Source organism: Neomonachus schauinslandi, chromosome 16 (genome assembly GCF_002201575.2).
Source record: "Neomonachus schauinslandi chromosome 16, ASM220157v2, whole genome shotgun sequence".
Lineage (NCBI taxonomy): Eukaryota > Metazoa > Chordata > Mammalia > Carnivora > Phocidae > Neomonachus > Neomonachus schauinslandi.
Genome location: NC_058418.1, coordinates 26,590,903 through 26,618,787, shown reverse-complemented (window position 1 = coordinate 26,618,787; position 27,885 = coordinate 26,590,903). Strand labels below are relative to the sequence as shown.

General features: G+C 40.1%; 1 protein-coding gene across 1 annotated transcript; it reads left to right on the top strand.

The window, feature by feature from the left end:
* BRD7 (bromodomain containing 7) lies at positions 1 to 27,861 on the top strand. The gene is made up of 16 exons (XM_044922055.1): positions 1 to 18; positions 5,479 to 5,608; positions 5,943 to 6,000; positions 8,822 to 8,966; positions 12,306 to 12,416; positions 16,724 to 16,908; positions 18,110 to 18,233; positions 18,859 to 18,934; positions 21,023 to 21,130; positions 21,503 to 21,638; positions 22,096 to 22,207; positions 23,965 to 24,021; positions 26,079 to 26,190; positions 26,497 to 26,640; positions 27,160 to 27,303; positions 27,625 to 27,861. Exons 1-16 carry the CDS (start codon positions 1 to 3, stop codon positions 27,678 to 27,680), a joined length of 1,716 nt encoding a protein of 571 aa, XP_044777990.1. The 3' UTR covers positions 27,681 to 27,861.
* Positions 27,862 to 27,885: the final 24 nt, after the last annotated feature.

Here is a 27,885-nt window from a genome sequence, read left to right as displayed (position 1 = left end):
ATGAGACCTGAACGGCAGGTGAGATGTCAGAGGAAGAAGTTTGAACTTAAGTATGTTGACCCTAAGCAGTCAGAGACTTTCTGAGTGGAAGAATGATAAAAGTTGAGCCTTAGTAATGTTAATCTGTTAGCAGCTATTGAAGAGCAGAGGCTGGGTGTAAGGAGAACTACCTAGAAGGTTTTCTAACGAAAGAGCTCAGATGACAGCTCTAAATTCCTTTATTGAAACTCAGACCTGTACTCCTGAAAAACATAATCCTAACCCAAATTCTGTCTTAACAGCCTTGCAAGTCAGCTTCAGGTTTAGATGCTCAAAGAAGTTAGACTAGTTCCTTTGCTAGAGATCTTATCAGGAAAAAATGAGAGACTTTTTAAAAATTTTAAATCATAAGCATTAACATAGGATGTTATTTATAAAGCTGAGGTTAAAACTTTTAATGAAAAAAAATGAAAATTTTAAGCTATTATTCACATAGAATAAATTCCAATAAGCACCTATTTTATTAAAGCACTAAACTAGATTCCAAGGGGGATAACATACTCAAAACTAACATTTGAGTGTTTGTTGTATGCCAGTACGTTTACTGTCTTCTTACAAATAGCTCCATGGGATAGGTACTGTTAGTATCTCATTGTATTGCTGAGCTAACGGAGGCATAGAGGATGAGATAGCTCATAACTAGAGAGAAGAAATGAATGACTGTAATTACGCAGAATGAAAATTCTGTCAAAACAATTCATTGATTTGTTTGGTGTGACATCTGCCACACCCAGGATCTCATGGCGGAAAATCCTCCCACTCTGGTTTCCTCCTGAGGCCATCCTGGGACCCTACCCATGAAGAACTGCAGTGAAAGAGGCAGATGTGTTTATAATACAGTGCAATGAGTGTTATAATCATAATATGAACAGAGATTTGCTTCCAAAGTGTCATTCACAAATTAATAACTTGCCATTGAGCTGTGAAAAAATTAAGTCCAGTGTGTTTGTAGTTAACAGAAATAGCCATGGTTTGTCTCTGCTGCCTGGACCTTCTTGCACAGAGGATACTTCCTCTGTCTGGAATGCTCTTTCCACCCACCTCCCCCTCCCCCCTGCAAGCCTGACTAAATTCTATCCTTCAGATCTCAGCTCAGATGTTACTTCCTTATAGAAGCCTTCCCACACTTGTCCAGTCTAAATTAGATTCACCCAACAGTTACTCTCCCCATGAAATCTGTTTGGGTTTTTTTAATGAGTTGTTTAATGTGTGCCTCCCTTGTTACACTCTCAGCTGCCTAAGGACAGGGCTGTGTGTGTTTTATCCACCAGTGTGTATCCACACAGTAGAACCTTATTTATTTGTTGAATGCGTGAATGAATGAGTGGACACCGTGAGTAAGTACTTCACTGAAATTTCACATACACGATCTTATTTCATCCTCAAAACAATCTTCTGAGGTACTATTGTGTGTATTTTTTTTTTTTTTTTTTTAAGATTTTATTTATTTGAGAGAGAGAGCACAAGCCAGGGGAGGGGCAGAGGGAGAAGCAGACTTCCCGCAGAGCAGAGAGCCTGAAGCGAGGCTTGGCTCGATCCTAGGACCCTGAGATCATAACCTGAGCCAGAGGCAGACCACTTAACTGAGCCACCCAGGCACCCCTATTGTGTATTTTAAAGATAAGAAAATTAGTCCCCCCAGAATTATATAGTTTATCTATAATCTGATAGCTAATAAGTGGCAAAGCCAGAATCTGAGCCCATTTATAAACTGTAACTGTAAACCCTTCTTCCTTGGCTACCTGAAGTTAAATGGCTCTAGTGTTTTTGTTTCATTCTCTATATGTAATTGGCAAAATGCACTAACTGTTGAGCATAACTGTGTTAACTCTTGGTTTTACGTATCTGTGTGACCTTTAGTAAGGGACATTCGCAGTAAGATTCTATACTATATTCTGAATCATGAAGAAAATAAGGTTGAAATCAGAATTTTAAGTGGAAAGGGAACTGTAGAGATCAAAACCTCTTGTAGGTGAAACTGAGAGTGAATAAGTGGGGTAACTTGTTCAAGGTCACATTCTGGTAAATTAGACTCCAGGTCTCCTATTTCCTCATCTAGTGGTAACACATTACAATATCTCCAGTTTAGGGTAGTTTCCAAGTATAGGTTTTTTATATTCTCTTTTTCTTTTGGACCCTAGCCCAGAAGGCTACATTATACTCTTGTCATACTGAAAATAAGGTGGTTACTGTAGACCAGGCTGACGAGATAAAGTTATCAGGTAGTACCTTCCTTTGGTACTTTTGCAACTTTTCTATTACTTGACCTCATTTCACCATCTCATTGACTTTCTAGGATAAATAAAATCAGCAGTTAAATCTCTATCTTGTGGATGACGAAGAGGCCCGATGATAAATGAGTTGCCTAAGAAGGTCACAGAGTGTGTTAAGGATGAAGCTGGGGCTAGAACTTGAGCCCATAGACCATCAGCAAACCATGGCCAGTGCCACCTGGTTTTATAAATAAACTTTTATTGGAACACAGCCACACCCATTCATTTATGTATTGTCTATGGCTGCTTTCATGCCACAACAGCAAAGGTTAGTAGTTGTGACAGACCTTATGGACCACAAAACTAAATTATATACTATCTCACCATTTACCAGAAAAGTTTGCCAACCCCTGCTCTAGATGCCTGGCACTATGGCCCTAGTTCTTTCCACCTAGAAGAGTGCTTATTGCCTTCCAAGCTGTCCTCATGCCACAATTTACATTTAACAGGAAGGAATCTGTGTCTCTAGGGGGTCTTTTTCCATTGAACAGATGGAAACCTGCCAGCCTACAAAAAATTCATGCCAGGTTTTCTGGGCAAAAGATACAAAACTTTCCAAAGTCAAAATTTGCTGCTCCAGAATCTGTCACGAAGCCATAAAAAACACCAATCAACTTGATGGTAACTGAGATCAAGTGCACGATGAGTACAGTTTATAGCATTTTTCTCTGGAGCTTTTAACCCAGTCATATATTCTGTATTAGATGCTTTGGACCCTTAGAAGGGAAGCTCTGTATCAGTGATACTCAAAGTGTGATTCCTGTAGCAGCAACACCCTTATGGCCTGGAAACTTGTTGGTAATACTCATAGGCTCCACCTTAGGCATAAGATGGGTAATTCTGGAGACAGGGCCAAGATATTAATGTTTCAGCAAACTCTTCAGGTGATTCTAATGCGCACTGAAGCTTGAAAACTATAATGGGAACTCAGAATTTACACTTCTAGCAATTTCCCAGCTGATGGTGCTGGTCAAGGAGTACACTTTGAGAACCACTGACTGCTCTAGTAGTATCTAGAGCAGTATGGATAATAAATGAGGACGTAAGCCAAGAAAATAGTTTTGGAGTTGATAAGATCCTGTTGAGAATCTTGATTCTCAAAGGCATAAAATAGACATTTTTGGACAATTTTATTACAAATTTGATTTAAAATAAAACAGTGATAAAACTGCCACCTGGATACCAACCACCCAGTTTTAGCAGATCTCAACATTGTACCTTTTGCTTGATTTTTTGGTTTTGGGTTTTTTTAATTTTTGTTGTGGTTGTTGTTGTTTAAGAAATTAGAGTATCCTGGGTGTTATGCACAAACAATGAATCATGGAACACTACATCAAAAACTAATGATGTAATGTATGGTGATTAACATAACAATAAAAAATTTTTTAAAAATTAGAGTATAGATCAAGATGAAGCCTTTTGTGTATTCTTCCAGAATCCCATTCCTCTCTCTCTTGCCCTAGAGCGAACCATTATCATGAGTTTCATGTGCATCACTTGCATACTTGTTTTTGTAATTTTACTACTTCTACATAGATCTGTGAACAATATACACTTACACATTTGTGTGTGTATACTACACTACACAACTGATAACACTTAATCTCAACTTTTGTCTCTAGAAATTATGTTTCTAAACATTATACATTTTGATACAGTGTAACTTTAGCTTATTCTACCTGCTGTGTAAATATGCATAATTTATTAATCCATTTTCTTTTTGGTAGACATTAGATTGTTCATAATATTTTACTATTTCAGAGTGTGGCAATAAATATTCTTACACCTGTCTTTCATGTATACTGTGTGAAAGGAAGTTTCTCTAGGGTGTATGCCCAGGAGTAGAAGAGCTGAGAAGTAGGGTAAAGGCATCGTCAGCCTTAGTAGATATTGTTAATTGTTCTGCTAGTGGTTATACCTATTTACTCACCCATCCATAAGGTATGAGAGCCCAATTTCTCTACATTTTCATCAGAATTTGACATTTTCAGACATTTTAATTTTTGCCAATCAGATATAAAATGCCTTCTAGTTTTTAAATTTACAATACCCAGAGTTCTCGGGAGCTTGAGCTAATTTTCATGTTTTTTGACATTTCAGGTTTCTTCTAGGAATTACCTGTGATATCCTTTACCCATTTTCTACCCACTTTCCTTTTTACCTGAATTTTACCTGAATAAATGCTGTTTACTTAACTTTTGGTAATACTTTATATGAGTTTTTTGCGTTTCAAGTACTTCATCTCAGTCCATAGCTAGTCTTTTGGCTTTGCTTTTGGGTAAGAAAATCTTTCCCTACTCTTGGTTCATAAAGATTCTTTATATTTATCTGAAGTTTTAAAGCTTTGCTTTGTACATTTAAGTCTTTAATCTATCTGGAATTTCCTTTTGTGTATGATACGACGTAGAGATCTAATTTTATTTTCTTTTTCATGTAGATAACCAGTTATCCCAGCACTGCCCTTTTGTCATTGATTTATAATGCCGCCCCTGATATAACAAGACTTTTCTATGTGCACAAGTCTGTTTCTGAACTCTGTATGTTGGTCTGTTTGTCCCTGTGTCAGATCCACATTGTCTTAATTATTATCACTTTATACGAATATTATCTGACGAGACACATCTTACTGTGATTTTTTTCAAAACTGTGGATTATTCTTGGTGATTCATTCTTCAAGATAAATTATGATTGGCTTGTCAGATTTCATGAAAAATTCTGTCTTACAATTTTCGCTGAAATTACATTTTACTTATAGATTACTTGGGAGAGAATTGACTGTCTTTCAGTTCATGAACATGGTATATCTCCTTTATTCAGGTCTTCCACAATGACCTTTCAGTAATGTTTCAAATTTTTCCCAAAGGGTATTGGGAACTTTTATTATATTTATTCCTAGGTATGTTATCTTGCTTTTGTGAATAGTATTATTTTTCTATTTGGTTATTTCTGGGATACAGAAGCAATACTCCCTCACCCCTTTATGAACTGTTGTTCACTCCTTTTCCAGTAGATGGCAGTAAAATACATTAAGATTCCATTATTTAGAATCTTCTGAGTGATGTCTTGGTTTTTTGTTTTGGGGTTTTTTTCAGTGAAATGAGTGTTATTTGTTTTAAAGGTATTAATTCTGAAGTATTTCTAAATTATTTCCCTTTGTTCCATTTAGGAGGATAAAAAGAAGCGAGATCGGGACCGTGTGGAGAATGAGGCAGAAAAAGACCTCCAGTGCCCGACCCCTGTAAGATTAGACTTGCCTCCTGAGAAGCCTCTCACAAGCTCTTTAGCCAAACAAGAAGGTTGGAATAACTCTGAATTAACGTCCCTGAATGAGGAGGCTGAAATTATTTTAAGGATTGTAGCCAGGGAAAGTGGGTTTTTAGTTTTTAAGTTAAATTTTAAAAGCTGTTTAATTTTTTAATTTTCTTTTTTTCTGTTACTGCATAAGAGCTTGAAAGTAGCTTCAGTTTTGAATTGATATTCTCGTACTTCAGTATATTTATAAGAGAAATGGAATTTTTGTATGCTATTTAATGATGGGTATGAAGTAACTCATAGAGAAAGAAAATAAGCTAAACAATACTCTCTAGAATCTTTCTTTGGAAAACATTTTCCCTTTCTCCTTTGCTTTAGAAGTAGAACAGACACCCCTTCAAGAAGCTTTGAATCAACTGATGAGACAATTACAGAGGTAAATATTTTTTCCAACATTTTTATAACTTGGAAATTGAAATGGGAAATATAGGATCCAAACCACTTCTCTGTTTCTGATTATTTAAAGCCACATTTTGTGGCCTAAATCCAAATGTACTTGATTTTAAAGTGGATGATAAATATTTTGCCTGGCAGCAGAAAGTACTTTAAGAAGACTTTTAAATGTTCTCCTTTGGTTTGTTTTAACTGGCAACTTGAAGAGTGTTACATAATACTCTTAATGGCAAATTTCTCTTTAAAGTAACTTCTGATATTAAAGCTTTAAACCAGGAATAAACAATACAGCTATTTTCGTTTGCTAATAGATGAAAATACCTTCTATATATTTGTTCAGTGCTTATTGTGCTGTGAATATTCAGTAATTATTAAGTCTGGGAGAAGAAACAAAGTAAAGAGGATTTGTGACCCTCTCTTACATGCAAAAATTTGTTCTAAAAATTACAGTATCTAGATTAAACCAATGTTAAGCTCATAAAGGGGAAAAGAGTAACTCCATCTTTATTAAAATACATATTTTTGATACCTGTCTCTACTCAGAATTTGAATTTTCAGCTCAGAGACATTATTTGCAGAGGATTCATGGGTGGAGGGCTTGCATTCTTATGGTGAACTTTCTTCTCACTGTGTTGTCCTTCTGTGTCAACCCCAGAACAGATTACACATCATTTTGTAAGTTAAAGCCTCTTGTGCTCTCTGTATTCAGCACTTGTCCAGCTTTGCAGTTAAGATGAGAAGTTAGTGGCCTCCCTCCCTTTTTGGTGTTACAGGATAATTGAGAAAATTACATCTCAAGTCTTTGCCCTTGAATAAGTCATTCATTACATGTCCCCAAATATGAACAGGTAAGTGGTAGGTGTTCTGACTCTATTAGAATGTATGATTATAAAGTGTTTTGGCTGCCTTTGAAGTTTTATTTTTTGTAACATAAGACCAGGATATAGCTTAATGATGTCAACTTAAAAGAAATCCACTTAACAAGGTCTCTCTTAGGGGCACCTGGGTGGCTCAGTCGGTTAAGCATCTGCCTTCAGCTCAGGTCATGATCTCAGAGTCCTGGGATCGAGCCCCGCATCGGTCTCTCCGCTCAGCAGGGAGTCTGCTTCTCCCTCTCCCTCTGCCTCTCCCCCTGCTTGTGCCATCTCTCTCTCTGTCTGTCTCTCTCAGATAAATAAAATCTTAAAAAAAAAAAAGGTCCTCTTAGTCCAAGGATATTGACATTTCTCAGAATGTTTTGGGAATTAGAACCCAGAGCCACATTTTTTGAATGGTCTTTAGTGATTCATCATCCTTGAGGCTCAGCTCAAATGCTGATGAACAGTATAGTTGATTAGGGTTCTGTTAAAATGACTGATTCGGGGGGGGGGTGGGGGATGGTAGATGATTTGCTCTGAAGAAGTCCTCCAGAGATGATCAGTGTTGTTATTCATAGTAACTACTATGGACACACTGGGTATTTTTGCTTATTTTTTTTTTTTCTGGTCTCACCACCTAGGCATCCTGTAAGGAAGAACAAATAGCTGAGTTTAGATTCCAGCTCTTCTGTCAGATTTATGACCTAGAACAAAAGATTTGACCTCTGAGCCCCAGCTCCCTCATCTCTCTAAGTGAGGCTGCCACCACCTTGATGGCTTTTGTAAGGATTAGATATAAAATACATCAGGCACCTACCATAGGGCCTGCATGTGGTAAATACATTTTAAAAGTTGCTCCTACTACTACGTTTTAAATCATTTTTATTGTTACGATAATTTGGAGTAAGAAACTTCGGTTTGCCAAATTTCCAGAGAAAAAATCAATCTAGTGACCTAATCATATGCGATGTTTTTCAACCCTGTCAGTACTGGAATTACCAGTGCCAAATACTGCAGTACCAGTACTCAACCCTGCAAGTACCGGTGCGTGGACGAACCCTCCTTCCCAGAACATTCTGATGTAGTGAGTCTAGGGTGAGCTGCCTCCTCCCCACCCCCCACAACTGGAATTTTTTTTAAAGCAGAATTGCACAGCCAGAATTGAGGGCCTACAATAGAAAGCACTGGTTCTTAAGTTTGGCGGTAGTATGAGGACCTTTTTAATGTCAGTTTTTTGAGTACTCTCCTATACACACTAAAGTCGGGTCCACTGATTAAGAAAATCTAGATACTCACGTGAATTCTGTGGCCCACCAAGAATCCAAGCTTACAGTTATAAATCAGGATGGAAGATTGCAGATGTGCATTTATAGTTATTCTTTCTGTCTTTTCCCCTATGGTTGATAAAAGTACATAGTGTTTATCTCCCAAAGGCCGGACATTAGTTAGTTAGTCTTAGATCTTTTATTTTGTTTCATTTTTCCCTGTGTAGGAGGTGCTACCGATTAATTAGGCTGCGTATTTTAAAAGATTCTCTGTCTTAAGGGTACGGACTAGTATTAAAACATCTTAACCTTGTTATTATGAGTCTTTAAAATCACTCCTTCAGGGGCACCTGGGTGGCTCAGTCAGTTAAGCGTCTGCCTTTGGCTCAGGTCATGATCCCAGGGTCCTAGGATCGAGCCCCACATTGGGCTCCCTGCTCAGTGGGGAGCCTGCTTCTCCCTCTCCCACTCTTCCTGCATGTGCTCACTCTCCCTCTCTCTCTCTGTCAAATAAATAAATAAAATTTTAAAAAAAATAAAATCATTCTTTCACCTTGCAGTGAAGAGCATGTTAGTATACTACAGATTCTTTCTACACTGAAATGTTTCCTGTGACTTCTGCTCCTAGACCAGTAGATCTGTTTGTAGTACAAATAAAATTGCCTTTTTCATATCTTCACAGAAAAGACCCAAGTGCTTTCTTTTCATTTCCTGTGACTGATTTTATTGCTCCCGGCTACTCCATGATCATTAAGCACCCAATGGATTTTAGTACCATGAAAGAAAAGATTAAGAACAATGATTACCAGTCCATAGAAGAACTGAAGGTAACTATAGTTATTTATGTTGTGATTGGAAAATTGACCTATAATACAAAGTAACATAATTATTCAGTTGAGAGTTGAACTCTTGGATTCTGTATATACACAATCTTGGTAGAAATCTGCATATCTGATAATAGGAAATTTTCTCATTGACCTATTATTTTGTAGAGAATTAAGTTTATTTTAATATCCAAAATTTTTGTATTTTTCTGTCTCAGAAAACATTTTTGAGCACCAGTGTCACATGATAGAAAACTGGACAAACGAATCCATTTGCTGTCTTTTATTATTTGGGGGTGTTTTAGAAAAATTTGAATTTCGTATGTTCTACACTCTGTCTCATTTTTCATTTCAGACCAGTACAGATAAAATTGATACTTAAAGTTGCAACGGAGTAGTTTCCTTTTCTATTTCTAGACAGCTAAGGTGTAGCATGTCTCTCCAATAGAGGATAAGTCTTGTCCAGAAATAGTAAAAGTTTAATTACACTTCTATTTGATGAAAGTCATTTGCTTCCTGAACTCAATTCGGCTATATTTGTTGAGCATATTTTCTTCAAAAGAGAGGAATGAAATTAAAAACTTAAAAGTGAAGAACCCATAAGGCATGAGAGGGTGATGTGTGTGCCTGATGTTACAGTGGAAGTTTTTCCATCTTTAAGTAGTTGTGGTATATGTTGATTTCAGCAGTATACTTTTCATTTTGACCTTCAAAGAAAGGAACAATGTGTTTTGTTTTGTTTTGTTTTGTTTTAATTTTTCTCTGTATCAAACCACCCAAACTTAACTGGTTTAGATAATACCTATTTTGCCTTTATTTTTTCTGCATGAACGCTATAGTATTCACCTGACCTATCTAAGTACTAGACCCTAATCAGTTACAGATTATCTTTTTGCCTTTTTTTTTTAAATCCACATATCGATCAGTTGAGATTTATGAATAAAACCAGCATTTAATTCTATCTTTACTATTCATTTGAATGCATAGGTAACATTCTACTTACTCTGGAAACCTGAATTACATTCTCTTGTATTCAGAGAAATGGAAACTTTCCCAGTTTCTCATCTGGTGAAAATTAGGCTAGAACGGTTTATTTCAGCATATTTCTGACCTTCTTATTGCTTAATGGAAAAAAATTTCACAGGGTTTTTTTTTTTTTTTTTTTGTGAACAGTTTTCCTCTGATCTTTCTCTTATGATGACAGAAGAGAATAGAAATGTGCCCCCCTAAGTGTTTTTGCACAAATGATAATTAAGATTTGTTGTAATTGAAATAAGCTAATACTTTCATTTTTGGAGTTTTCTACATTACTATGTTTCCTTTGGGGAAAAATCAATAGCCTGATGTAATATTAATTAGCTTATTCAGCTCATTAGGCTGTTGAGGTTTTTTTTTTTAATTACTTGAAAAGTATACAGAAAGGTCATTTAGCTTTTTGAGTGACCAAGTGCCATTACCCCCAAAGTCCAATAAAGCCTAGCACATGACAGTTAAGATTCATGGAATCTAAAAATTGTCTTAACAGATCAGATCAGTGGAATAATCCAGTACTCTCTTGCCAGCTAGAGACCAGTGGTCCCTTGGTATAAGTAATAGTCATCTGATGTCCTCCCTCTCTTGCCTCTATTTCCCAAAATACATATTTAATAATTCTTAATGGAATGGAAGCTCTTCAGAAAATCTATAGCAAGGGCCCTTAACCTGGGGTCCTCTGGATGGAAGCCACAGATGAGCCTTTAAGGGGAACCTGCTAAAATGACATTAAAAAGTTTGTGTTCAACTTGGTGTGTGTATATATGCTTGAGGAGTGGATGCATGGCTTTCATCACGTTCTGAAAGATCCAGGACCTAGCAAATTCTTATTGATTAGAGACTTGACCAGGGATAAGGATCCACATGTACTTCATCCACTTTAAGTTTAATACCAGACTTCTTGTGACCCCTGAGTCCGTCTTCTCATATGCTTTCAGGTAATACTAAGTCTGCCTATTGTTCCATTTAAGTGTCCTAAGCTGTCATCACTTTTTATTAAATAGTGGGGTTTGAATATTTGTTTTGGATATGGAGGAGGAATTTGTTTAGGGGGAATTTTTTTGTTATTGGATTTTTACCATTTTAACTCAGGTCGTGGCATAATCACTGCCACGTTTATACAGTGTAAAAAATTACTTAACCATGAAACTATGCAGTGGAATTGAGCTCTCCAGCATACATAGGTACTTTGAAATTTAACCCAAAAGTACAGTTTTGATAATTTGGCTACTCTGGTTACATGTTCCAACTCTTTGAGGTTGTATGGTTTATTTCCCATTGGCATGATTTTGCAGCACGCTGCAAATTATGTTTAGCTTATGACAGTATCCAAACACTTAAAATTAGTGTAAATATTTTAACATTTTTGCTCAGTTAATTTGAATTTCCTAAAAAATATTGTGATAATTTAGTCCTGTCACAGTTTTCATCAAGATTTGAAATTATTGGGCGCCTGGGTGGCTCAGTTGGTTAAGCGACTGCCTTCGGCTCAGGTCATGATCCTGGAGTCCTGGGATCGAGTCCCACATCGGGCTCCCTGCTCAGCAGGGAGTCCGCTTCTCCCCCTGACCCTCCCCACTCTCATGCTCTCTCTATCTCATTCTCTCTTTCAAATAAATAAAATCTTTAAAAAAAAAAAAGATTTGAAATTATTTAATTCATAAATGGAAACTTAAGATGTTTGTTTTAAAACCAGGAGTAATATTTTTTAATTACGTGAACTCAGTTAAGGTTATTCTATAGGGCCGCCTCGGTGGCTCAGTCAGTTAAAGGTCCAACTCTTGATTTTGGCTCAGGTCATGATCTTGGGGTCATGAGATCAAGCCAGGCTCTGCGCTGCGTGAGGAGCCTGCTTCAGATTTTCTCTCCCTCTCCTCTGTCCATTCCCCTAATCTCTCCCCCCACCCACTCTCGCTCGCTTTCTCTCTCTCTAAAAAAAAAAGTTTAAATATTATTCTATTAAATAGAAGTATTTTCTTCCAATTCTTTTTGTGTACAGTAAGATTATAGTGAAGAAATCCATTTAAAAATTTCATCTTGGGATCTAAGGGTTTATGTTGTTCATTATAAAAAATGTAAGAATTTGGAAAGGAATGTAGTACAAAATTTAAATTAACTTAGCAGTACTGCTTTTGTTAGTCTTAAAACACACTAAATTGCTTTAATGTTGTTTAGTAAACAGTGAAATAAAAGGATAGGGTTTTTGTTTTCTTTAATTTTTCGAGGACCTGTATGATTTCATCAAACAGGGACAAGAAGGTGCTTTGTTTTGTTTTAAATGCATTTTTCTCCTTAATATTCTCTCTGCAGGATAACTTCAAACTAATGTGTACTAATGCTATGATTTACAACAAACCCGAGACCATTTATTATAAAGCTGCGAAGAAGCTATTGCACTCAGGGATGAAAATTCTTAGCCAGGTAAAGGAAATTCTTTGTCATAAATAGTAACTGTTATAAAATCTGTATACCTTTGTTTTTTTGGTTAGAGTGATAGAGATCCAGTACAGTACTAGTTTTATAAGCGGATTATATTAAAGTAGGAAATATTAAATGAAAAAAGTTTTCATACAAAGAAAATTAAAACATGAAATTCTCATTTGGAATTGATACAAATAAGTACTAATTATTTATTTAGAGGCTGTTGAATTGGTTAGTCACCAGATGGATTTATATTTGCTGTGAAAGAAACATCACCCTGAATTCCAGGATAAGATTGGTGAGATGAATTATGAGGCCTGTTGGGGGGAAAGCTCTCTACTTCCCTTTGAAGGATGGACTCTGTTGGTGAAGCACAGGAACTCCTTCCAGGACAAAGAAAATGTCAGTGAGCAGTACCCTGCTCTTTGCCACCTCCCTGCAGGAGCACTCCTCCTGGAAGGGCCAGAACTGGTACCATAGTAATGTGGCTGAGGTGGGAGGGACACTTCATCATCAAGCTTCATGAGACGGCATAAACATGACAGTTTATTCAGAAGAGAGGTTAGTGGCAGAAAAGAACACGTGCTGTCTCAGAACAACCGCTGATGGGATGGGGGGAATTGAGGGGCTCGCTGTGCACCTGCTGGGAGAAAAGGAGAGTTCGCAAGATAAGTCGTGTCTTTTGAGGTTTTACTCATGGCTCTGAGTAGGATGGGAAATTAACGGAGGTGATCCTGGCAGGAAGTCGGAGTTCTGGTTTTAGCTCTTTGCTCTAACTTGTGGACCTCGGGCAGGACATGAACCATGCTGGGCCTCGGTGTTCTCATGTCTGGAGAAGACATGGTTTAAAGTGGTTTAAAGAAGGTTTAAAGTGCAGTCTCCCAAGATAATTGCCAGCGTTAGGGTGCTGACTCTCATTAAGAGCTAAGTAGGCAGGAGACTACGAGAAAGGAGAGCAAGGCAGGAGAGGGATTTTTCGAAGAAGAGACAAGTGGGGGTATAAGACAGGAAGAATGAGAAAGAAATCAGAATGAAGAGCTTGGGCCCAGACTCAGAGGAGTTATAGGAGAGTAGGAATGAGTCATGTGTAGATGCACATGGTTTCCCACTTGTTACAGTGACCATCTGTATCACAGTTTTAAAGAATTGTCTTGGTGTGCAGATGTCTGAGTGTGTGCTTGGCTCTAAGAGATTCTCAGATCCATTTAACTGGGCAAAGAAAAGCATTTGGGTTGATGAGTATTCTTGCATTCCTAATATTCAGACAGACAGCATCAGTTCCTACCCTTTCCTATAGACATAAGAAACTGTAGTGTAAACCAGGTACCCATCTTTGGCAAAATCTACAAAGGAAAGGGGACTATAAAATGTTTATCCCACTCTTCGCAGGAAGACTCAGAATCCAGACCCACGCCATATTCCAGGTTTAAAAATCTGCAAATTGCATTTGAAATAAAAGTGCATTCCACAAATGTAGTCTTTAGTCACTCCACAATATGTACATTAAATTTGGGGGAGAAAGTTGAATTTGTAGTATCCCAAGTAAATTTATCAACTTTGATTTACCATTATCTTCTTTTTTTTCAAATAATGTAGTTAATATAACATGCAAAAGATTCCAGTATCTCTTGAATTTTACTGGGGGTGGGATGGCTGGAAGTACAGAAAATAAACTTTCTTCTCCACTTTCCCTTTTCTCTCTCTGTTGTCTTCCTTTTTTTCAGATCTCTTCCTGTTGAGGAGCCCTACCCATCCTGTGTTATAGCTTCCTGTTGACTGTTCTCTCCACCCTAAATGGGAGGGATCCTTACAACAGTGATTTTTTAAATGTTTAAATTTAGATCTTCTTGAGTTAACTCTTCTGATAGCGGTACTCCCAAGGGAGCCCAGCACACCCATGAATGGTGTCTTTTTAAAAGATCACTGGTTTTGAATGTTCCGTGTAAAGATTGTAGAGCAGTCATTTATCATTTTTTTCATTGACACACAAATAGTGGCTATTGGTAGACATTTTTATAAAGAATGGAAATAGTCGAATAACTTTTTTGATCTCCTAGATAAATACTAGAATGCTGCATTATACTACAAACAAAATAGTACAAACTCCTGTTTGTAGCATGGTGGCTTTAGAATCAAGGTTCGAGTCCTGGCTGTGCCCTCGAGACGCTGAGTGACCTTGGCAGGCTGTGCGCCCTTGCTCCGCCTCGGTAGACCTTAGCGGCCAGGCGGCCTTGCCTGATGCGTGTGTAAGCACCCGCGTGGTAGCTGTGGCAGAGTCCAGCCCTTTCAGCCGTTTAATGTTGTAAAATTGAGGACTGATAAATAGTATGCTGATTTGGAGACATCTTAATTATTTAAAAAAAAAATAAGACTTTCAAAGTAAAATGAAACCCAGCTTTTTCCAATGATTTGTGTTGAAATTTAGAAGATTTCTCTAATTCTTTTCATTTTGTGTGTGTTACGTTTTTAAAAACTTCAAAATGTTTTTAATGTAGGTTCTATTTTATAAAATTCTAGAGTGGAAATAAAAAGATAACTGAGAACTTCATGATCTAAGCCCATTCATTTAACACCATTTATACTTGCAGTGTGCGAGCTTCTGATTTAGGTACTAGAGATAGAGCTGGGTAAGGAATTACCTAAGTGACGTACACAAGGGAAAACACAAATGGCCGATAAAAAGTTCCAGAGATAATCATACTCACTAATATTTTTTAAGTATGTATTAAAATAAGACATTTTTTTAAAATCGGCAAATTTTTTTAAATACTACTCAGTTTGATAAGGATTCAGAGAAACTTTCGAACACTGATATATACATTGGTAAAACTTCTCTGGAGAGCAGTTTGGCAGTAAATATCAAAAGCCTGATGACCTAGTGTTTCCACTTCTAGGAATTTTTTTTTTTTTTTTCAATATAGTTAACATACAGTATCACTTTTGGGAATTTATCCTAAAGAGAGATTCTTGAAGAGATTTAGTTATAGTGACGTTCATGAGACTTTTATTTGTAATAGTGGAAACTTGAAATAATCTAAATGTCTAATAGGGGAATATTAATTAGACCATGGTACACAGGATAAAATACTACACACTTACTAAAAACATTTTAAAGAGTATTTAATGATATGGAGGGAAAATGATTGTAATTTATTAATGAAAAAAATTCATGTTACCAAATATTCAGTATAATTCTAATTAGCTAATATGTGTAATGCTTAGAGAAATACTGGCATAATGATAAACAAGGTTTGTATTTTCTCCTCTACCCAAATCTTTGTCTACAATGAAATATATTACTTGGGTAGTTTTAATAAGACTACCTTAAAATAAAAGTTCAGTAAAAATAGCAGGTCCGCGTTCTGGAGGCTCTCACGGTCTGCATTGCTAATTCAGCAGTGTGATGAGACAGGGCCCCTCATGGGACCCCAGAGCCCTGGCCTTCGTCACTGGTTCTATGACCTTAGGTGAGGCATTTAGCATTTCTGGGCTATGTTGTTCTTATTTGAATGACCTCTGGTCCTTTCCAGTTCTTAGTTTCTGTTATTCTGCAAAAGTCTTCCCTGGCGTTGCCATGCAGCCCTAAGGAGACTGCACTCCATATTTTATCCAGTGACAGTGCTCAGAGTTAAAAAGCAGAAGTCACTAGAAACAAATGTGCCTCCAGAAACCTCAAGCCCTTCACCACAAAGAAAATTTCACAGCATATCAATGCAGTGGAAAATTAAGTACGTGTTTCACAAAATAGAAGCAAGACTTCTTTGGTAAGAACATTATGCTTTCTGGGAAAGAAACTGTGCTAGCAACCTTTTATTCTCCTGGAAGCATGTTGTGTTCACACAGAGAAAAATGCCAGCGTCCTCAGTGGTTATCCTAGGATACCAGAGTATTAAGGGTACTTCACATGTTCACATCCTCTAGCTTTTGAAATACCTGATAATTCTTAAATTTCAAAAGATAAGCCATTCTGTTAAATACAAAATTTAAACATGCCATTAAACTAAATTCTCCTTTTTAAAGTTAGTACTGCAAAGAATACTTAGTATTTATTCATGCTTTCTCCTCTGAACGTTTTGATGATGTAGTCAAGTTAAAAAGTATTCTCTTATGTTGGAAATTATCTGAATTGAAGGAATAGACTGTATTGCCCTGGTTCCCAAACATATTCTCTTGGTATAATTACATTTAATTGCTTTTCTTCCCTAGTTAATGACAGAGTAAGTGCAAACTCACATTGTGAGAAAGAAATGTATCACTTTAAAAATTAATGACAAATATGCAATGAGACTATTCTTGAATATTTTTAGGAGAGAATTCAGAGCCTGAAGCAGAGCATAGAATTCATGGCAGACTTGCAAAAAAGTCGAAAGCAGAAAGATAGAACAGACACCTCGCAGAGTGGGGAGGACAGCGGCTGCTGGCCAAGAGAAAGGGAAGACTCTGGAGATACTGAAGCGCAAGCCTTCAAGAGTCCCAATAAAGAAAACAAAAAGTAAAAAATCTTTGGAATATTTAAGTTAAACTATCTTTTTCAGACCAGTAAGGGGGAAAAATCCTGGTTCAGTGCCTGCCTTGAGAAGAGGTCTACCCGTGGTTGGTTGGTTTTTGGCATGACAGTCCATTTCGGTGATAATGATCCCCGTCTTCTCCTACAAAGCATTATATGCAATTGTTTAAACATAGTTCAGAAAACAGTTCTGAATGTGTATTCTTATGAAAGTAGTTAAACCAATAAATTATCTTTAGGGACTTATTATTAGTGAAATTTATTGAAGTAGAACTCTGTTTAAGAAAAAATCTGTATTTTTTACCTCATTCCATAAAGGGGTTGAAACCGTAAATTTACAGGTGAAGCTACTTCCTAAACAGATGGGCTGTTGCTGAGGTGTGTGCGTGTTTTCCACCAGACATCACCTGGTAGGAGCGATAACTCAGTACTGGTCCCCACCCCCCGCCCCCCCGGCAGCCCCAGGCATGGCCGGATGCAGCTGTGGCCACCTGGTCACACCACTGACTCACTAGCAGCCCTGAGGCCCCGCATCTCACTGTCAACTCTGGAAGAGGGTTCTAGTGAGTAGGCTGGATTTCTGCTGGTGTAAGGCAAAGAGAGTAAACTTGTGACATATTTTTATTGTATTTCTAAGATTTGTACAATTCAAATGTATTTTTTTTTTAAGATTTTATTTATTTGACAGAGAGACAGCGAGAGAGGGAACACAAGCAGGGGGAGAGGGAGAAGCAGGCCTCCTACTGAGCAGGGAGCCCGATGTGGGGCTCGATCCCAGGACCCTGGGATCGTGACCTGAGCCAAAGGCAGATGTGTAACGACTGAGCCACCCAGGCGCCTCCAAATGTATTTCATTTTAAATTTAGAAACTGGACTTTAAAAAGAAAATGATGTGTCCCTCCCCCTTCAAAATATGTTTGAGGTAGAGTCCATTTGTGTGACTGTATTGAGAAAAATGCTCAAGACAAATAGCGCTGGACACACAAAGGCAAGAGCTAAGCAGGCTGTTGGGCTCGCCTGGCTATGAGCGTGCTCCGGGCTCTCCCGGGCCCCCGAGGAACAAAGCTGTACTTGGCGACCGTAGGGCAAATGCCTCCGGTTGAGTTGTGCTCCTCTTTGGAATTCATTTTAATGTTTTCATCTTATCTTTTTTTTTTTTTTACTTAGTATTAATGTATGTTTTCAGGAAAGACAAAGATATGCTTGAAGATAAATGTAAGAGCAGTAGTTTAGAAAGAGAGCAGGAGCAGATTGACCGCATCGTTAAGGAATCCGGAGGAAAGCTGACCAGGCGGCTTGTTAATAGCCAGGTGACGGGGCTTTTTCATTCTTTTCACTACCTACTGTCTGGTTGTCTGGGGCTTGCAGTTTTCAGATTGCTTGTGCACTTTTAACCCATACCATACCTGCCAAAGAGCTGTTCAGTACAACACCCGGAGAAGAAAATTATAATAATTTGTAAAGAACATAATGAATCTTTTCCTCTGTTACTGGATTTTAGTGATGTTAATGTGTTCTAAACTTGGAAAATGAACATTTATACTCTGGTCTCTTGAAATCATTGTTTAGCACATTGGTTTTAAAACCAAATGGATTAATACGTGACTTTCGACAGGTCACTCCCCTCCCCTGGTCTCCAGTATCTTCCTTTTTTAATAGGGAGGGCAGAGCGGAGGGGCCCAAAGGCCCCGCACCGCTCTTTACCAGCCTGAGGTTTCCCTAACCTTCATTTCTGCAGCCCATTAGCCGCTGTGTGTATGGAGCGAGGTGGGAAAGTCAGTATCCAAGTGTAACACTAGTAACTCATAATATTGGTTTGGCTAAATTTAAGGCTTTCTAGTGTGAGAGAGAGATACATATATGTACACGTACTTGCATGTGAATGTGGTAAATATAAAACAGTTTACCACATTTGAATACTTTGGGTCATTGCAGTGTGAATTTGAAAGGAGAAAACCAGATGGAACAACAACATTGGGGCTTCTCCATCCTGTGGATCCCATTGTAGGAGGTAAGTTCACAGATCAGAATGTGCATGAACTTGCTGTTTGGCAACAAGCAGTAGCCTGGGTGACATTTTAAAACAGCAAGCCTGATACTGAGCAATCCGACTGTATCGTCATCCCCAAAGAACTTGGCCAGACATTGTGTATTTTGTGTGCTAATAGCTAGCCCGGCTTTACCTCATCTTAAAGCAGGTACTATAGAGATCCACTGTTCTTTAAAATACAGAGTCCTTGGAATACCAGACCCACCATTAAAGCCAAAAAATGATGTAATTTCTAGCTCTGGCTCTAAGAGACTATGTGTGTATGCTCAGTTATTTCAGGAGGTATCTCAAAACCCTCTTATTATAACATAATAAATTTGGCTTTTTAAATTTCAGTGACTAGAGCAAATATATATGCCCTGTAGTACCTTAGTAGTCATGGAATAACATGCATGACGACACCACGTCTTCCACTGTGGCTGGTAGAAAGTTGGTAAAGGTTGGGAAGCATGACTTTAGAAACCCCGGTCATATTTTTATTTTCTCAGATGGTATTTTAAGGGCGATAGTATAGGGATTCCAGTTTGAAATTTGATGTAAGAAAAAGAACTTTTTGTCATTCATCTGAGGGGGAGGGAGTCATGTGTCAGGATAAGCAAAGGTGAGAATATTATTTTGTAAATACCCATTTTCCTGCTGCCATTACAAGAGCAAGCATTGGGCATACGGAGACGAATGATGACACTTCAGGGAACAGTCTCCAGGACTTACCATTTTGCTGCGGGCAAGGCCTGGGAGCTGGAGGTGGAGCGCGGTGTGTCGTAGGGGACAACGGGAGGCACGCGTCCCTTCCCGTCTTGTCTGTGGGGTGGGGCGTGGAGGCACAAACGCCAGTCACTGTGTGAAGAGCTGCCGCTCGTCTGCCTTGAAGAGGGCAGCTGTGACAGGACACAACAGAAGGGACCTGTCTAGTGTCTGGGGGCCAGAGAAGGCTTCCTTATTCCTTAGCAAGGTGATGCTTAGGTTGGTCCCAAAAAAGTGAGTGAGGGTGAGGGGCTGGGGGTAACAGACATCGAAGCAGCCGGGAAGAGCCGGATGCATTTGAGGGCTAACCGGGGAGCCTCTCAGTGTCTTCGCGCATCGCACTCCGCTCTCGAAATGCCGGCGGAGTTCCTTCACTTAGAAGAAGAGGAACTGGTGTCGTCGGGGGGCGGGGGGGGGGGAGAAAACCTCACTTTTGCTTTTATGCGAACTTTGCATAGTAGAAGTTTATATGGTCTTGGATCAAAGGAAGTGCCGCCAGACTGAGAACATTGCGCTTTCTAGTATAGCTATTGTGGAAATTTGGTGGGAAGGGGATGCAACTAATGATTTAGGGGACACCTTAAGATCTGCCCCTTTTTGTGTGTCTAGTGGTCTGTCTGCCCTTGCTCTGCTGCCTTGCATTTCCAGCTGCTGAAGGCAGGGTCAGCGTGGCCCAGGCCCAGCTGGCTCCGCACATGGCAGCAGCCCCCAAGGAGCCAGCATCCTGGTCTAAGGTGCAGGCTTTGCCCCTGTTGCTTCTCAGCTCCTTCTTCCTGCCAAATTCCAGACTGCTTGCTGAAAGGGAGAGAAGACCCAATTTAGGTGTGCCACCTTCCTCACTAGTGCTTTCGGTTTATCACCGTGGTCACCTGTGGCCGCAGCCTCTGTTCCAGGGTGGAATAGCATGCCTAGTAGATACCAGTCTTTCCTGAATAGATTATGAGTTCTTGTCTTTAATCAGGTGTTTTTCCTTAGTCTTTTGCTAACCTTTTCTACTGGTTTACTCCTATCAAAATAAAGTTTCAACCTTTAAATCCTTAAATTTTTTTAAGCGAAATGCAACGTGATTATAAAGAATTACAAGAAGCAGTAGAGCATAATGAAAAGGACCAGGTTCAGGTCTTGGCTACAGTCCTCCCTTGCTGAGATTTTCGTGGGTGAAAGATGTGTGTATGAAGGGCCACTCAGGCTCCTGGACAGAGTCACATAGACAGCATGAAGCAGTGTGCGTGCAGACAGCCCACAGAGCGCCCCCCGGGCTCCTTATCACGTGCACCTCCCACACCAGGCCTGCTCTTGTTTCAGAACCAGGCTACTGCCCTGTGAGACTGGGAATGACAACTGGAAGGCTTCAGTCTGGAGTGAATACTTTGCAGGGGTTCAAGGAAGACAAAAGGAACAAAGTCACTCCAGGTAAGGCTTCATGTTTCTCTCCTCACTCAAGCATTTGGCGGGGAGAAAAGCATAATTACCATTTCTTTAACTCTCTTGGTGGTAGTTTTGCAACATGAATCAGCTGTTTTATTAACTTCGGAAGAAACTGAAAAATCAGCTATTAGTATTCAAAATGAGTTTTGTGCTTTCTTTCCTCTGTCTCTCCTTTGTGGGGAAAAAGTCACTTGAGTTGTGACTTCCCAAGGATCTGGGAGGGAAAATAGCTACCTTGGATTTGTTATACCACTCAGTGAGGTAATAAAATTAGAAGGGAATGATCTTTAATAAACAGAAATTAGATTGACACACAAGTGAAAGAACAGTACTGTAGTATTTGATTTCTGTCCACAGTGTTATACTTGAACTACGGACCCTACAGTTCTTACGCTCCGCATTATGACTCCACATTTGCAAATATCAGCAAGGACGATTCGGATCTGATCTATTCAGCCTATGGGGAAGACTCTGATCTTCCCAGTGATTTCAGGTGAGTGACCAATTCTTCAGTATCCAGAATGCCACGTTCTTCTGAAACACTGATAGACCCGTGTATATCCAAGGGGTGTGGTCCAAACTGGAGGTGTAACCTGGAGACTCTTAGTCCACATGTAAGTCCTGAGGTGAATAAGGTCACCTTAGGGAGGAAGTGAAGGGCAGGAGCAAGTCCAGGACTGAGCCCTGGAGCCCCCGTCATTGAGAGAGTCTTACTTCTCTTGGAAGGTTTCCCCAGGAGCATTTCATGTCTCTGAGTTCTTGATATTGTTTAGTTCGCTCAAGATGATAAAGGTAAATATATAAATAGGGTGTTGTACCTAGACGGAAAATTTTACACCGTGGCGTGTAAATTAAGGTGTGTCTGACAGAAACAGTTGGCTGGGATAGGAAGATTCAGCTGACGGAGGTGATTTATGTGGAAGTGACTTTCCCAACACACTCTCTTTCAGCATCCATGAGTTTTTGGCCACGTGCCAGGATTATCCCTATGTGATGGCAGACAGTTTACTGGATGTTTTAACAAAAGGAGGCCATTCTAGAACCCTGCAAGAGTTGGAGATGGTAAGAAGGCTGCTAAAGAAATGGGTAATTTATTATTGGCTCTTAGCATTAGTCACTCTGTGTTATGAAACCATGGGAGTCACCAGGGTGACAGCTGAGCTGCATTCCCCTGAAAAGCCAGGCCAGCCTGGGTGGGGACCGTGGGTGGAGGACAATGAACGGAAACGGGTAAGTCAGCTACCAGGGTCTGTGAGGGCCAGGAGACTGTCATTATCTCCCAATCTTGGGAATGTAGGAATCAGAATGGGGTTGACGACTCAGAAGTCAGCTGGTGCTGTGTACCCTAACAAAAAAGGAAGTCTCACTCACCGGCTTGGAACTGAATTGACTAAAATGATAGAGAATGTTCTTTTCTTTATTACTCAGTAACAACACAGTGGTGGGGCCACAAGTTAAAAAGAAGCTTCCGCTTTGCTCTGTTATTAACACTTGTAACCTGTCTCCAGTCCAGTCGGACATAGTTCATCATCTGGAATAATTCACACCCTTGGCTCCAAGATTAGAACCAGAAAATGTTCCTCCTGATAAGTAGAAGAGAGTCGAGCTCCAGAATGTCCTTGTCACCATAGTTAGAAGAACCCTGTGTCTCTGGGGGTCCTAGCTCTTCCTGAGGGCTGTGGCTGCTGCCACCTTGTCCTCTGTCGCACGTGGCTGCCAGTCCCTGGGGTGACTCTCAGCAGTGCTGAGTCAGCACCTCACGTTCAGTGAGAATTGCTGTACATGCAGGCTTCACGCAGGAACAGCTTTCCTCACGTGACCTAAAAAACATGCCACTTCTCATCTGTTCAGAAATATTTTTCCTCTGACCCTCCCAATAATCTGAATTAATAGTCTTGAGCTAAAATTGAATAGCTTTCATTTGGTTGGTAGGGCAGTAGATTTCAGATCTAAAGTTTCTCTGTCCACTGATCCAGCAGTTCTCAGACTGTATCTTAGAAAATTAAAAAAAGTTACATGTAAGGATACATTGTTTATAATATAAAAAAATTGGGAATTGGTTAAAAAATCATAATACAACCTTTCAAAAAAAATCACATCATTATTGATTTTCGGGCACGATACATTTGCCTGTTGTTTAGGTATGCGTGATCTCTGACGGCTAGGATTATGGGAAGCTTTCACATTCTCCATAGCATTTGAATATTTTACGGTAATCCTCTGCTATCTGAGAATATTGCTCTCTTAATGCAAATGAGTCCCTGGAGTGCCTCCTATTTTCTCCTTGCCATAGATTTACCTGTCGTTGAAAACCGACTCCATTTAGTAGGCACTTCTCTGCTATTTACCAGGTACCTTCATATATATATGTATAGCTTTTTGCTCAGACACAGATCATTCTTGAAGTTACCAGTAATAGGTACTCTTGACTCACAAATACTCTCAAAATGCCACTTATGGGGGCGCCTGGGTGGCTCAGTCATTAAGCGTCTGCCTTCGGCTCAGGTCATGATCCCAGGGTCCTGGGATCGAGCCCTGCATCAGGCTCCCTGCTCGGCGGGAAGCCTGCTTCTCTCTCTCCCACTCCCCCTGCTTGTGTTCCTGCTCTGTTTCTCTCGCGCTGTCAAATGAATAAAATCTTTAAAAAAAAAAAAAAAAGGTAACTTATTATATCTAACTTGTTTTAGGTTTAAAAAAACTCCAGTAATCCATATTCTTATTCCTTGCCTTGAAGCTCTTAATATTTTTTTTATTTTCCTTGATATTTACGTCTTTTAATATATCTTTTAATAAAAAGCTGCTTGTCTTTATACTTCTAGCCATCACCCGAAGATGAAGGCCAGACTAGGACCCTTGACTCAGCAAAAGAAATGGAGGTGATTATATTTTATTCTTCATAAAAAATATTTAAATGGAGGATAAGCTAAAAGGCCTAAGTGATAAAACTTTGTTTTAAAAGAGCATTATTTATTGCGTATCTCCGTAAATTAAAGCACTCTCTGCGGGGGGGGGGGGGGGGCAGCAGCTAGGGCAGCACACAAGCATGGGAGCCTGGGGGCCAGCCCCAGGGACCGCACGGCGTAAATGCTGCACATGTTGTAGGAGTGCGGGTTGCAGAGGCCAGCTGCTCTGCATGGCCGAGGCGGCCCTCACACAGTGCGTGCTGGGCCAGCTGGGCCTGGAAAGGTGAAGAGACATTCTCCCAGCAGGCGGTGGGAAGGGGGCCGAAACTGCATGTATAGTGACAGAAGCGGACATGGGCGGGAGGGGCCCGTGTGCAGAGAGTGCAGTCGGCATGTGAGCGCGGGGTGCCTGGGCAGAGGAGGGGAGGTGGGGAGGCCCACACAGGTGCGGCCCTGACGACAGAGAGGCTACAGGCAGTGCCGAGAAGCTGAGATTTTATCCCAGAAGACAGGAAGCTCTGAGGAAACGTGGAGGGGAGAGGGGCTGGAAGAGGGGACCCAAAGAGCTCTGGGGCTTGTCTGAGCAAAACACTGACGAGCATGGCAACACAGTAAAGACAAGTACAGTAGAAATCAGGTCCACAGGACCTGGTGCGTGAGGTACTTCATGGCATCGTGAGCTCCCATCAAAGTGTGGGGAAAGGAGCTCCCCTCCAGCAGGGAGAGAAGCTGTACTCGACGTCCCACATGGGTGATTGGGGACGTTGTTGGGGCGGCGGGGGATTCCCAGATCTGGGTTGCAGGTGTGCAGGTCTGGAAGTTGTTGGTGGAAATGGAGAGTTTCACTATAGTCATTCAAGTGAACGAGATTGTCCAGAGAGAACACTGGGTAAAGGCTGAAGGCCAGAACCTTGGAGAAGCCCAGTAGGTGAGGTAGAAGAACCACGAAAAGAACGACCTGTAGGAAGGAGCCCAGCGAGAGGAGAGTGGAGGCTGTCATTTGTAACCTTCATCAGAGCGGGGTCAGCAAAATGATGGGGACAGAGGTAGGCGGCAGAGAGCTAAATGAGTGGAGGAAGCAGGGACGTGAGGGCAGATGGATGTGAGCCCAGTAACTGAGGGGAAGGAGAACTTGAAGATGAGGTCAAGGAAGGATAGATGTAGGTGGGAATGGTACCCACAGAACCATGTTTGCAAGGAATGAGGTTCCAGCAAGGTCATGTGCTTAGTGAGGGGGCAGGAACGCAAGAAATCTTGAGAATGGGAAAGGAGGCTGGGTAAAAAGTAGGGTGGTGGGGGTCCCGCAGATGGCAAGCCATAAGTATATACCGAGAGTTTCTCCCCACACACTCTTAGCCATAAGTAGGTAGAGAGATCGGGGGTTCACATAAATATCTGGAATGCAATGCCCAGCGTCTAAATGGAACCATTAATTTCTGGTGGCTTGTTATCTGGGCTCATCTCTTCCTCAAAAGCAGCGTTGAGGTTATGGAAACTCTGAGTCTCATCATTCCAAAAATACAACTCCACCCATTTTAGGATTTTGTTTCTCCCATGTAATACTGACAGCCTGGCTTTGGGGCCGGGAGGTGACCCAGGAAGTATCTCATGCTCGAGCTCTACTGTGGGAGTGCAAGCATCCGCACTGGGGGCCAAAGCATGGCCTGTGAGCCTTGGAAACAGGAGGCATCGTCCCAGTCAACCAGAAGCTCTTTGTGGCGTAGGCAGTATCAAGGCTCTCGTTCCTTTCATCTTTAGAGTGGCTGCCAGATGGAACAAAGGTTGGGTGTTTTGTAAGACACATTATTTCAGGAACGGAAAGTATGTGTTTGTGGATGGTGTTTGGCCCGGACTGGGGAATGGCACTTTGCAAGTATTCTGGGAAGACGGTTTTGTAGGTATCAAAATTGTAACTCCAAAGTAAATAGGTGGAATAACTTGGCCTGTAAACACAAACCATCTTAATGATTTCTCATTCTAGCAAGCCCAAATAATTCCTTTTTTTTGTTTTTTTTGTTTTTTTAAAGCAGATTACCGAAATAGAGCCAGCAGGGCGTTTAGATTCCAGTAATCAGGACCGGCTCACAGCACTGAAAGCAGTAACAAATTTTGGTGCTCCTGTTGAAGTTTTTGACTCTGAAGGTGTGTCACTTCATGACCCGGGCAGTCACAATTTAATGTCACATTAGTCCAGATTGACATAGCCGTTCACCACAGGAAGATCTTGGCTGGCCGTGCTTCTGTGAAGAGTGAAGCATGTCTCTGGTATTAATTTCATTGAGGAGAGAAGACTAGCCAATAAGTAGCAAAACCCCAGAGCATAGGACTCCCTTTACTGCACAAGATCAAACACAAGTGTGTTCGTGTTTTCTTTAGTGTGTTTTTCTTTTTTTTTTTTTTTTAAAGATTTTATTTATTTATTAGTGTGTTTTTCTTCGTACCACACAGAAGCTGAAATGTTCCAGAGGAAACTTGATGAGACCACCAGATTGCTCCGAGAGCTCCAGGAAGCCCAGAACGAGCGTCTGAGCACCAGACCCCCTCCCAACATGATCTGTCTCTTGGGTCCCTCTTACAGGGAAATGCATCTTGGTATGTTACACCTCCGGTAAGAGGAGAACCGGGGGTTACTTAAAGGGAGAACCTTCTGAGAAGTGATACCACTGTCAGCAGAGCTGAAGTGAACCATGGATGGTTTCTTTTTTGAACAATGTGGGGGTTGGGGGTACCAACTGACCTCCCTCCTCCGCCGTCCCTCGCAGTTGAAAATCCACGTGTAATTTTTGACTCCCCTCAAACTTTACTATAACAGCCTTCTGTTGATTAGAAGCCTTACCTACAGTCGACTAAGACGTATTTTGTACGTCACATGTATTACATACTGTTTCTTACAGTAAAGCTAAAGAAATGTTAAAGATGAAGAGAATAGGTTTACAGTCCTGTATTTATCCACAAAAAAAAAAAAAAAAATCTATGTATCTGTGGACCAGCACAGCTCCAACCCCTGGTGTTCCAGGGTCAACTTCCTATTGGTCTTTTGATTTTTGTTTATTATCATGTAAAGGAACCACGTTTTAACACCTAGAACTGTTTTTCTTTTCTTCTCCCTAGCTGAACAGGTAACCAACAATCTGAAAGAACTTGCGCAGCAAGTCACTCCAGGCGACATTGTCAGCACGTATGGAGTTCGAAAAGCAATGGGGATTTCCATCCCCTCCCCCATCATGGAAAACAACTTTGTAGATTTAACGGAAGGTATGTGCCCTGTGTGTCTGGGAGGACGGAGGACTGTTGTGAGTAAAAGGAACATCAGTCCTCTCCCCTCGAGTAATATTGGAAAGATTTTTGTCTCTGCCTGTTGATACTGTATAAACTTATTAATTCTTTAGACAAGACGTAAAGGAAATAAAGATTTGACACATTTGCAAAAAAAAACCCTACAATGATACCCTGGTAGTAATCTAGTCTTTAACCTTGGTAAAGAAGGGCTGTCAGCACTTATTCTTCTGGATGATACCTTTACCTTTTAATTAAAAGGGAAAAAGTGCTGAATGAGGCCGTAACTTTTCCTTTCAGATTTTGAAGAACCGAAAAAGACTGATGTTGCCGAGTGTGGACCCAATGGGATTTGAAGCTCACTGGTATTTCATTATATATTCTGTACATATTTTTTTCATTCTTAACTTGGAAATGCTTTTCAGAAGATATAAAATATTTGTAAATTGTGTTTTTAATTAAACTTTGGAACAATTAATTTTAATGTTCCAGAGATTGGACTTGTATTAGGTAATAAAGCTGAGCCTGGGACTATGAGCTGTGTTGTGCTGTCAGCTGAGT